The sequence below is a fragment of the Choloepus didactylus genome, chromosome 10, assembly GCF_015220235.1.
Source record: "Choloepus didactylus isolate mChoDid1 chromosome 10, mChoDid1.pri, whole genome shotgun sequence".
Classification (NCBI taxonomy): Eukaryota; Metazoa; Chordata; class Mammalia; order Pilosa; family Megalonychidae; genus Choloepus; species Choloepus didactylus.
The window spans coordinates 54754843-54767921 of record NC_051316.1 but is presented as its reverse complement, the minus strand read 5'-3'; the positions used below and the strand labels follow the sequence as shown (position 1 = coordinate 54767921).

General features: G+C 42.4%; 1 protein-coding gene across 1 annotated transcript in view; it reads left to right on the top strand.

Annotated features, from left to right (window-relative positions):
* The window catches only part of GLDC (glycine decarboxylase), a 114186-nt gene that overhangs the window by 83750 nt on the left and 17357 nt on the right, over window positions 1–13079 (top strand). The window contains exons 17-21 of the mRNA XM_037798387.1: window positions 3648–3773; window positions 5205–5354; window positions 6551–6663; window positions 7675–7816; window positions 9131–9242. Coding sequence (XP_037654315.1) covers window positions 3648–3773; window positions 5205–5354; window positions 6551–6663; window positions 7675–7816; window positions 9131–9242 — 643 coding nt within the window. The remainder of the gene's footprint in view (window positions 1–3647; window positions 3774–5204; window positions 5355–6550; window positions 6664–7674; window positions 7817–9130; window positions 9243–13079) is intronic.

Below are 13079 nucleotides of genomic sequence, written 5' to 3'. Positions count from 1 at the left end.
CAGGGCTGGCTAAAATTCAGGTTCTTTCTACTTTATCGTGTTTCCCACCCCTCATTGTTTCTGAATCTCCCAGTCTGAAGAAGTAGCTATGTATGTCCAGGAGTTGCGGACCAAACCAGAAGAGCCGTTGAGAAAGAATGAGAGACCTTTTGATTTTGTCTGGTCAGAGTACTTTTGTGACTCACTGGTTCTTTCCAGCTCCTTTTCCCTCTTTTTGTGTGTTCCGGTTTTCCTTTTCCCTCCGCACCACTGCCCACGCTGCTGTCGCTGGAATGCAGCTAGAGGCCTTTCCTCTCTGAAGCGTGAGGGCTGCTGGATGCTGCACTGGAGGAGGAGGGAAGGGGAAGGACAGGCACGGAAGGCCAGCAAGTTGCTGAGCTTGTAGAAATACGAAATTCACAAGTTTGGAAATGTTGGCATCCTTTCTAGATTAAAGACTAAGTAAGGCCAACTTTTTTAGTTAGAGAAAAAGAAAATGACTTATTCAAATAATCAAGGAGGATTTTTCCATGTCGGTGATGTCTGAGGCAACTGCTCCCACACAATTGACTCTAACAGAATCTAGTAAAATATATCCTTCTTTATTGAAAGGAAGCTTGGGGAAATAATGTGCCACAGAACCGCCTGGGTTCCTGATGACTCTCTTGTTGAAAGCTGCTTTTTGAAGTTATTTTCACATTTGCTCTTACATTAAATTCCAGAAGTTCCTAAAAACGCAGTGTCAAAAATCTTCATTTACTAGTTTGGGAGAATACAGGTTTATTTAACAAACACTTATATAGCAATTATCCAGTGCTAGGAGGTCTCCTTAGCACTTTATAATTAATAACTCAACTTACTAGTCAGATGTTAACTCAAGTTTGCTGCTCAGAGACTGAGCTGCCTATACACAGGGAAAACATAGATTCCCCCCACTCCCCACCCCCGCAAAAAAGGAACAAACACCAAAAAGCTATTATGGAAATATTTTTCTCTTCCCAGCTTTCAGGAGCAGGAAAGTATAAGTTCTCCCACTTCTTTCTTTCTTTTTTAAGATGTTTTTGGCTATTTCAAGCCAAACTAACTTTTCCAAGTCTGCAAAGTAGGTTGTTGGAATTTTGAATGGTATTGCGTTCACTCTGTAGATCAATTTGGGTAGAACTCACATCTTAATAACATTTAGCCTTCCTATCCATGAATATGGAATATCTTTCCACCTATTTAGCAAACTTTTAGCAAAGTTTTGTAGTTTTCTATGTACAGGTCCTTTACATCCTTGGTTAAGTTTATTCCTAAATACTTGATTCTTTTAGTTGCTATCGTGAATGGAATTTTTTTCTTAATTGCCTCCTTGGTTAGGTCATTACTAGTGTATAAAAACGCTACTGATTTTTGTGCGTTCATCTTATATTCTGCCATGTTGCTGAATTTGTTTATTAGCTCAAGTAGCTTTGTTGTAGGTTTCTCAGGATTTTCCAAATACAGGATCATGTCATTTGCAAATAATGAGAGTTTTACTTCTTCCTTTCCAGTTTGGATGCCTTTTGTTTCTTTTTCTTGCCTAATTACTCTATCTAGAACTTCTAGCAAACACCACAATTTTAAAGTGAAGAAAAATTAACTTTATGAAAGAGAATTAAAGCTTCCTAAATCCAAAATGTCTAACAGCACCATGTTAGCAAACCACTGACAAGACCATTGAAATTTTTGCTTTCTCTACTCCTTGTATCAGGGTTGCTCCATTAACAAATTACCCAAATGCGGTGGCTTAAAACAACACAAATTAATTTTTTTACAGTTCAGGAAGCCAGAAGTCTGAAATCCATTTCACTGGGCTGAAGTCAAGATATCGGCAGGTCTGGTCCCTTCCGGAGGCTCCCGGGAGAATCCGTTTCCTTGCTGTTTCTGGCAGCTGCCTGCATTCCTTGGTTCATGGCTTCCTCCTTCCATCACTCCAGACTCTCGCTTCATTATCACATCTCCTACGTTCTCTGTAGTCAAATCTCCCTCTGCCTCTCTCATATAAAGTCATTTGTGATGGCATTTAGGGCCCCACCTGGGCAATCCAGGATAATCTTCCCATTGCAACATCCTTAATTCAATCACATCTGCAAAGCCTCTTTTTGCAATGTAAGGTAATGTCCACAGGCTCCAGGGATTCGAGCCTGGATATGTCTGGAGGCCATTATTCAGCCCACTACATAATGGTTGCCATTTTTAGCTTGAATGTTTTTATTTCAATTGGACTTCCCTCATATGAATTGTTAATTTAGGCCTTTTACAAATATTTTATATTCATTTTTCGTATTTACTTTCCCTCTCCTTTATCAGTCTTCTGCCCAAAAAGAATCTTTTTATCCAAAGATCCTGGAAATAACTTTTGAGAGAGCCCAAGTTTTAGAATGGAGAAATGACTATAATTTTGGACCTGAGAAATTAAAGAAAAAAAAATTAATACATAAAAGGAAGCATTTAATCAAGAAAAATAAGCATTTAATCAAGAAAAATGATTTGAGGACAGTGTAGCATAAACATTGCGAGATCAGTAGCTATTCAAAAGAGGCACAAGCCTTCAGTCTGCAGAAGAGCATCAGAACAAGTCCACATTTTCCTCTTTTCATACAAATGTTTTCCTTAAGTAGACTACTACTGTTTTTGAGGAAAAAGCTGGAAGCTAAGTTTTCTCTTTAGAAGCCCATTTTTATAACGACTATCCGTTTCTCTTCAAGGGGTTACAATATTGATTCTGGGATTTAAAAAAATAGCGGTTTCGGGATAATCACTGCTTTTCCTTGCTGCTTTCTGTTGAGGAAAGCTTTGTGGTGTACTTTCCTGTAGTGGCACCTTGTCACATCTACGACAGCATGTATATTTGCGTGTGTTCACATGACTTTTTGGAGGATTGAAAAGATTTAAACCTGGGAATTCTAACACTGCACCGCCAATCACCTTCCATAAAAATTCAGTACGTCTTTAGGCTGCAGTTTAGACTGAAGTCTTGAGACCCTTCCTCTTGATCTCTTCAACTTGAAGCGACACCTCCTTTTTCTGCTTTCCTATGGCAGCTGTGGGCTCTGGCCATTCATTTATACATGTGCCAGTATCGTCAGTGAACAAGTGGTGTGAGCAGAGTGCAGGGGTTGATCATTTTTCAAGCTGAGTTTATGATTTTCCTGGCAACTAACAATTCATTGCTCAGGGTAAGCATCCAATAAATGATAACTTAATTTGTGTGTTGGCAATGGGAGGCCATGCAATTATGTCCACCATTATCATCTCCTAGATAAGCCAAGCAGAGCGTCAAAGCTCTGATGCGGGCATTTGAGCTCTAAAGTTTACCTTCCAATCTCATGTTTGTAATGGGCTTTCTCTATATTAAAACTAAGACAAGATTCGAATAAGCACAGACATATTTTTGTTGTGCTGGGATAAGAGAAGAGCCTATTAATATTCTGAAAATCTCTAAGGAACAATATTTGGGAATTCAAATGGAAACTCTTCTTTCGGCAGTTATTTTGCAGTAACAGGGGTAATTAAATTGTTGCCGAATTTAAGGTACTAGTGGTCAGCTGAAACAAAAGCATGTGCTCCAAGCATGTTGTAGGACGTTTGTCATTAATAGCTTGGTGATTTTTTTTTCCCTTCCTTCCTCTTTCTCCATTCCTAAGGTTTGCCTCATTCCTAAGTCAGCACATGGGACCAACCCGGCCAGCGCCCAGATGGCAGGCATGAAGATTCAGCCCGTGGAGGTGGATAAATATGGGAATATTGATGTCTCTCACCTCAAGGCCATGGTACCTGCTTGCTCTCTTCCCGATAACAACTGGGAGAGGTCTGGGTTGGGAAGAAGTGGTGGGGATCAGGGACAGAATGGATTAAATAATTGTATCTCCTCACATTCTAATTAAAAGGTTCCAGTTCCTTCTCTGAATGGGTTTAGGTGAAAGTAGCATAAAATCAGAAAACCCAACAGTCTTCCTAAGAATAAAGAAAAATAAAAAGCAACAGCCGCATTTTTGGTCTTGAATAAAACTCACCAAACTTGACCTTACCCCTTCCTTCACCAACAGAGAGATGATCTTTAAACTGAATCCCCCATGCTCTCAATTGTGCATGTGTAGGAAAGGAGTGAATTATTCCTGGTGGTAGTCACGGCACTCCTTGTGCAGGTCCGGCCACCCTGTTTCTGCCCAGCCTTTTCTCTCCGTCCTCTCCTTCCTCCATTAGCAATCTGACTGGCAGTCACACTTACGTTCCATCTCCATGTTGGGAATTCAAGCATAAATATAGATTTTGCAAATGTATGTGACTTCCCAGCCATTACCTGCTGGATTTCATTTCCTCCCTCCTTCCTCAAATACCAACCCCCACTCCCAACCTCCCAACCTCCAGGAAGTGGTTGCTTAGCAACCGTATCTCTTCCACCGGTGGACAGGAGGCTGCATCTTAGGAGGGAAGGAAATCAGTTGAATAGCAGTGCAATTTTGTCAGGGTTATTAGGCATGGGGACTGAGAACTTCATGAAACTGCCTTCAAACAGAAGCTGAAAATCGCTGTGTGTCCCATCCATCCCCACCTCTCGCTCACCCCATGAAGTCTTTTTCAACAAACAATTCTGTGCCAGTAGTTGTAATTATTGTCTCTCTAATATAGAATACAATCGTTGTTTGCTTTTCATTTCCACACGAGCCTTTGCTGATTTGCTAGCCAAAAAGAACAGGAACGTGCCTTTTCTATATGCTTGCCTTCTGTCAAAAGGAAAGATGAGGGAGGTTTTTTATCAGAGCAGGAATACTCCTTGTGGGAATTCTAATTTCAATGGAAAATAGGGAAAGTGGGTAGTGAATGGTTAATTTTGAGTGTGGGCATGTCTAGAACCAAAGAGGTCTGCAATAATTATTGAGATGATTTGAACCCAAGGAAAACTAATCATAGATGGGACTAAAATATCCAAAACTCTTCTGAATAGTCAGAAATTCTAAACAGTGTTTTTGATCTTGACCATGGAAACCTAGCCTAAAGGGATCTTGTTTATTTCCTTGGAATGATTTATGAAGGGAATAATCACTGGATCTTTTATTGTTGTTATTGTATTTTGAGACAGTTTCAGGAATGAGAAGTCCAAGACTTCATCCTTCTTAATTGTTTAAAATAAAAAGCAAGGATTTGGCCAAGAGAGAAGCGTTTCCTCCTGGTGTCCCCCTCTGCCCCTTTCTACTCCGTAGGTGGACAAACACAAAGAGAACCTGGCAGCGATCATGATCACGTACCCATCCACCAACGGGGTGTTTGAAGAGAATGTTAGCGACTTGTGTGACCTGATCCACCAGCACGGAGGACAAGTCTACCTGGACGGGGCAAATATGAATGCTCAGGTGGGAAACGTGAGGGGCCCCTCGTCCGCACTGAGAAATGGTAAAGTTAAAAAAAAAAAGTTTCTCCTCTGGCTTCTTTCCAGTCATTTTAAAACATGACGCTGAATTCAGAACTGAGGCTGACTTTGTTTATTGCCAGCTTCAAACTAAGCATCCCAGTTTCCCTGAGATTACAGCTCCTAGGAGAGGTGATGGAGGATGCTGGGGAATCCCAGTTTCCCTGAGATTACAGCTCCTAGGAGAGGTGATGGAGGATGCTGGGGAGTAGGTGAAAAGGCTGAACATCAGCTGTAAAGTAGTCCTGGAGGAGATGATCCTGACTACTTGGTGGGTCTGTGAAAAATATTTGTACGATTAACTGGACTCTTTGAAAGCCTTCTCAATTTCTTGGGTTTTTATTTTATTTTTACCGTTTTAGACTTGCTCTGCATTTCTTTGCTTCTGTCTGATTCCTTTCATAAGCTTCGTCCAAGGATTGTCTATTGCTTCAGTAGCATAAATGAATTCTTTATCTTTGGCCACATTCAACATTAGCTTAGTGACAAAGTGGCGGGAATGCCAGTTGACTGTTGTGGCTGGTGCGGGATCATTTCTGGAAGACTCTTGGCCTCGCTTCCCCTCCCTCAGTTCAACATCCTCTCTGGCAGTCCTCCAGACCCTCTCATCCCTTCCAGAGCCATTTGTTACAGCACATAATGCCCTAAAGTTGAACATATAAGGGAAGATAGAACGGCTGGGACAAAAGGTACTGGTTCAACATCAAGGAGGCGCTTTCTTATATTATGGGCAACCCCCCCCCACCTTGGGGTGGGTGATTAGGAATGGACTGCATATTCAAATCTGTAGTTGTGGTAAAATATATGTAACATAAAATTTGCCGTTACATTCACAATGTTGTGCTACCATCAACACCATCTTCCATTACCAAAACCTTTTCATTGCCCCAAACAGAAACTCTATACCCATTAAGCAGTAACTCCCCATTCCCCCCTCAAAAATGTGTTTTTAAGTCTAAGTTGGGCTATATGGTCAGTTGCTGTTTCCATAGAAATCAGAAGGCACTCTGCCTACGGGATGCCTCATTTTGACTGCAGGAGTCGGCCGATATGGAGACACTGCAAATAGTCATGGTCTGCACCCCAGGGTGCCCTTTGCAGCTCTTGACTTTTGCCTTTCGTTCTTTCCCTTTGTGGTAGGTGGGACTTTGTCGACCTGGAGACTTTGGTTCTGATGTCTCACACTTAAACCTTCACAAGACCTTCTGCATTCCCCACGGTGGAGGTGGCCCAGGCATGGGGCCCATCGGAGTGTGAGTTCTGGGCTGCAGATGATTCTGGAGACTGAAAATGAAAGCATGGCTCCAAATGTGATATTCTTCCCCTCAAGGTCTTCATGTGTCAAGGACGTTGTAATATGCAGGGTCCTGGGAGGAGGCTGGATGGAGAGCAGTGAAAGAGGTGCTTTTAGGGGATGTCCAAAGACATTTGATGTTATTAGCCACAGTGTTTGGCCACACTGAGCTCCTAGTCATGAATAGATGGAGCAGATTTATTTAGGGTGATAGACAGGGTGCTTTATTTGATCATTATGAATCAAAGCTGGACTGTTAGCACCTGGAAGTTCCTCTCAGACTTGAACTAGATTTCCAAGCAGCTTTTCTTTTTAATCAACTGATGTTTACATTGAAAGTGAATTGGGTGTAAAATGTTGAACAGTTTGCAACCTGAATTCATATTACATCTGAGATAAATAAGGAGGAAGCAAGCCTTATTACTGGAGATAAGACCAAAGTAATACGTTTTAACTGTCAGTACCCTAGTACCTTTTTATACCATGAAATTGAACCATTTTGTGAGAGTGGTGTGTGAGGAGCCATCCCCAAGCTTCTTTCATCCTCCAAAACTGTGCCAAAGGGGCCAGCAGTCTTCAGGGCTTTTGGCAGCATGGCCCTTGTGCCTTTTCTGCTCTCCTTCTGATGATGATGATGATGATAATTTATAGTAGATGGGTGAGCCTCACTGCCTCAGCCGTAGTGGAGATGGGGTGAATGATGTTCACATGCTGGCCTCTGATAGGCAGCCCCAAGGAGCCCCTCGGGAGCATGCCTTCTGCATCCCTTAGGCACCCTGGGGAGGTTACGGAAGCATGGGACTGGGAGGAGGGAAGGAAGGAGCACTTCCTGTACATCTGCCTCCTGGCAGGTGTCAGGTCCCTTCAGGGGTCAGAGCTCCCTTGCTAAGAACAGAGCTTCCTGAGAGGGCCCAGAACCTGCGTGTTTGGTTGGACTAGATCTTTTTACATCTCATGAATTTATATATAGGAAGAAGCATCTTGCCCCCTTTCTGCCCAATCATCCCATCCCTTTGGTAAAGCAGAGTGAGGACGTCTGGCCTTTGGGTACTGTCAGTGCAGCCCCGTGGGGCTCCAGTTCCATCTTGCCCATTTCATGGGCTTACATTAAGGTGAGGCCTGCGAATGTGTGTTGGGGGAAAGGGGTGTGATGTGTGGGTGGGAAAATGAGACTGCAGACTTCCCTCTTGGCTTAAAAATGAAGAACCCTATGATTTGAGCTATGATTCAGTGAATATTGCTGATGACTTGGGTAGAAGCGTTTCTACAGAGATTTTTAAAAATTCATTTCATCACTTCATGACTCTGTTACCTGTGGTTCTCATGGTGGGTTTAACATCAGAGAAACTGACACACCAGATTGACACACCAGATATGTTTTTCCAGACAGAGTTAAGTTCCGTGAGTCATGTGGATGTTCTGGCCAAATCATTTGGTTTCCTGTAGGATTTATACAGCCCTTGTGAGTGAAAAGCAGCTCACGCACTAATTATTACACTTGGCTGAGATTCTGGGATAAATGTTAGGAATACATCTCACTTCACTTTATATTTCTTGGGGACCTAGAGGAAAAGAAGGAAAGTAGTGAGAATGTACTGATTGGATGATTTTCCAAAGCTCTTTGCACTTTTGGTCCTCTGAAACTGTACACTGGGGGGATAATTAGACTTTGTCAGAAGACAGGCTTCTTTCCTTTGTCTTTCTCCAGAAATCTCTGGGGCCAGTGTTTACTTTAGTCAGCTCTTGTTCAAACTGGCCTGTCCCCCTCCTGGGTTGTTCAGAGCGTGCATTTGGACGGGACACTTGTTCAGCTCTAACTTGGAGAGCTGCCTTCCAAAACCCACCCCCTCCTTAAAGGAAGGCAGCCTTGGGTGGAACCAAACCCCTAAACTCAGCTATGCAAAGCATGCCAGATGATTCTCTGGGGCTGGCTATTATTCTTGAACAGTGTGGCTTTTATGATTCTTAATTAAAACCTTCTAGGAAGCTGCCACAGTTCCTTACCCCAGAGACTAAAACCTGCTTTTAAAAAATGACACTGAAGTTATTTGCAAATAGTACCAAAAACAAAACAAAACAAAAACAAAAAAACAACCAATGATAATAAAAGTCTGCTTCTTTGCAAACAGAATCAAATTCCCAGCTTCCTTTTGGTCCTTCAAATCCAAGTTATTTGTTGTGGACACATTCATAAGAAATGCAAAATTACCGTTCAAAAGAGAAAACCAAAAATCACTTGATGCTCAGAAAGGTCTGACAGATGTCCTTGTTAGCTTTTTCCATTTATATGTAACCTACAGAGTTAAGGTGGGGCTGACCTCCTTTGTGGGCAGGATTTATCGGGGCGTGTTTTTGGTTTGTGACCTACCTGACCGTTGGGTTCACCTGTTCAATGTCTGATGCTTCTTTTTTCCCCTCTGTTGCAGATGATGGGAAGCAAGGGCCTGAAACAGGCCACGGAAACTGCTATATTAAATGCCAACTACATGGCCAAGCGATTAGAAAAACACTACAGAGTCCTTTTTAGGGGTGCAAGAGGCAAGTATAAACTTAGTCTTATCTTCCGTCACCTTGTTTATTCTCTGCCAAACCAAGTTTGGCCTAGTACATGTGATTTTCTGTGTGGGAAACCTTATATCTTAGCTTATAATGGGGAAAAACATAGTTATTGGAAATAATTTCAACTTAGTGAACATTCTAGGGGCCCTGCTGTATGCAAGGCTATGCTATAGCCTGAGTCTATGCAGCCTCAGCCAAAAAGGAGCCCACAGTGCTGAGAGACATATACATTAGTACCACGAGCTAATTATTTCACAGAGTGCTATGTGAATGCCCAGAAAGAGTGGAGTAATTCAGACTGGGGGCTGGCAAGGTAGAATAGTGAAAGAGCCTTCTGGGAGGAGCCATTTGAAATAACTCTTAAAGAATGAGTAGCAGATAAGATTCCAAGTGAACAGAGATATAGGAGCAAGTAGGAGAAGAACGAGTTGTCTGGTAGCTGGGGTATGGATGGGTTGAAGGATGGGATAGGAGGAAAGGGCACAGAAGAGGAGGCTGGAGATGTGGCATGGGAGCCTTGAAGGTCTCAGAGGGCTCTGGACTTTACCCTTGACCCAGAAGGTAGCCATTGAAGGTTTTTGAGCAGAGGAGTGCTGGGATGCGTTAAGAGACGTAAAATAGTTTGGACATTGGTGGGGGATCAACATGCTATTTCAAAGTAGAACCAGTTGGAGTGAGTCACACATTAGCTGAGTCTAAAAGAGAATTTTTTGGTAACCCTAAGGTTTTGGAGATGGTGAGGCCCAAGAAAAGAGTATAGAGAAATTGATCAAAATACCTCAAGCAGATGGCTCCAACAAAGAGGGTGCAAAAGAGGTGCCTGGGGAAGGAGGGCTCCATGTCTGAAGCTGCTTTGGGACCCACACAGCATTTGTCATTGTGCCTCTCCCTAGAGAACCCCTTTGTCCTTCCTGCTTCCCTTCTGGCTTTACCTCCTCCCTGAAGCCTTCCTTCCCTGGTGGAGAGAGCCATCCCCTCTGCTTGGCTCCACGCCTCCATCCTCCCTTACACCACCGAGCACAAGGCTCTCCAACTGGGTGTATTGTCTTATCTCCCTCCATCAGACATTGAACTTATGGAGGGTGGAGACTGTGTCTGCTTCAGTTCTTGGGCTCCAGTACCTGCATAAAGCCTGGCACATCACTTGCAGTCCACAGACAAATGACTGGTGTTGCATAACGAGAGACAGCCTGTGAGGAACGAGTTGATTTTATGATATGAGCTTTTTAAAGATCTTTTTGGTTTTAACAGTTAAGAAGCCTCTGATAACCTTTTTTTTCTTTTTAAATCTTCATTTTATTGAGATATATTCACATACCACGCAGTCATACAAAACAAATCGTACTTTCGATTGTTTACAGTACCATTACATAGTGGTACATTCATCACCTAAATCAATCCCTGACACCTTCATTAGCACACACACAAAAATAACAAGAATACTAATTAGAGTGAAAAAGAGCAATTGAAGTAAAAAAAAACACTGGGTACCTTTGTCTGTTTGTTTCCTTCCCCTATTTTTCTACTCATCCATCCATAAACTAGACAAAGTGGAGTGTGGTCCTTATGGCTTTCCCAATCCCATTGTCACCCCTCATAAGCTACATTTTTATACAACTGTCTTCGAGATTCATGGGTTCTGGGTTGTAGTTTGATAGTTTCAGGTATCCACCACCAGCTACCCCAGTTCTTTGGAACCTAAAAAGGGTTGTCTAAAGTGTGCATAAGAGTGCCCACCAGAGTGACCTCTCGGCTCCTTTTGGAATCTCTCTGCCACTGAAGCTTATTTCATTTCCTTTCACATCCCCCTTTTGGTCAAGAAGATGTTCTCCGTCCCACGATGCCAGGTCTACATTCCTCCCCGGGAGTCATATTCCACGTTGCCAGGGAGATTCACTCCCCTGGGTGTCTGATCCCACGTAGGGGGGAGGGCAGTGATTTCACCTTTCAAGTTGGCTTAGCTAGAGAGACAGGGCCACATCTGAGCAACAAAGAGGCATTCGGGAGGAGGCTCTTAGGCACAACCATAGGGAGGCCTAGCCTCTCCTTTGCAGCAACCGTCTTCCCAAGGGTAAAACCTGTGGTAGAGGGCTCAACCCATCAAACCACCAGTCCCCTATGTCTGTGGTCATGTTAGCAACCATGGAGGTGGGGTAGGCGAATACCCCTGCATTCTCCACAGGCTCCTCAAGGGGGCACTACATCTTTTTTTTTTCCTTGTTTTTCTTTTCTTTTTTTAACTTTCCCTTCTTTTTTTTTTTTTATTGTTAATAGCACAATCATAGTATTATTATTTCCAAGGTATAACAAATATACCACACTAAGGCAATGTGTTTATAATAGGGGGGTATTCTGGTTTGCTGATGCTGCTGTTTTGCAAAACACCAGAAATGGATTGGCTTTTGTGAAGGGGTGTTATTTTTTTTGTTTGTTTGTTTGTTTGTTTGTTTTTTTAATCTTCATTTTATTGACATATATTCATATACCACGCAGTCATACAAAACAAATCGTACTTTCGATTGTTCACACTACCATTACATAGTTGTACATTCATCACCCAAATCAATCCCTGACACCTTCATTAGCACACACAAAAGAATAACAAGAATAATAATTAGAGTGAAAAAGAGCAATTGAAGTAAAAAAGAACACTGGGTACCTTTGTCTGTTTGTTTCCTTCCCCTATTTTTCTACTCATCCATCCATAAACTAGACAAAGTGGAGTGTGGTCCTTATGGCTTTCCCAATCCCCTTGTCACCCCTCATAAGCTACATTTTTATACAAATGTCTTCGAGATTCATGGGTTCTGGGTTGTAGTTTGATAGTTTCAGGTATCCACCACCAGCTACCCCAATTCTTTAGAACCTAAAAAGGGTTGTCTAAAGTGTGTGTAAGAGTGCCCACCAGAGTGACCTCTCGGCTCGTTTAGGAATCTCTCTGCCACTGAAGCTTATTTCATTTCCTTTCACATCCCCCTTTTGGTCAAGAAGATGTTCTCTGTCCCACGATGCCAGGTCTACATTCCTCCCCGGGAGTCATATTCCACGTTGCCAGTGAGATTCACTCCCCTGGGTGTCTGATCCCACGTAGGGGGGAGGCCAGTGATTTCACCTTTCAAGTTGGCTTAGCCAGAGAGAGAGGGCCACATCTGAGCAACAAAGAGGCATTCAGGAGGAGACTCTTAGGCACAAATATAGGGAGGCCTAGCCTCTCCTTTGCAGCAACCGTCTTCCCAAGGGCAAAACTTATGGTAGAGGGCTCAACCCATCAAACCACCAGTCCCCTATGTCTGTGGTCATGTTAGCAACCATGGAGGTGGGGTAGGCGAATACCCCTGCATTCTCCACAGGCTCCTCAAGGGGACACTGCATCTTTTATTTTCCTTGTTTTTTTTTTTTTTTTTTAACTTTCCCTTCTTTTTTAAATCAACTGTATGAAAAAAAAGTTAAAAAGAAAACAAACATACAATAAAAGAACATTTTAAAGAGACCATAACACGGGAGTAAGAAAAAGACAACTAACCTAAGATAACTGCTTAACTTCCAACCTGTTCCTACTTTACCCCAAGAAAGTTAGCTAATATAGCAACATTTCTGTGAACTTGCTCCTACTATATCCATCAGAAATTAACAGACCATAGTCATTCCTGGGCATCCCCAGAACGTTAAATAGCTTATCTGTTCTTCTTGGATTATTGTTCCCCTTTCCTTAATTGCTCTCTATTGCTAGTTCCCCTACATTCTACATTATAAACAATTTGTTTTACATTTTTCAAAGTTCACATTAGTGGTAGCATATGATATTTCTCTTTTTGT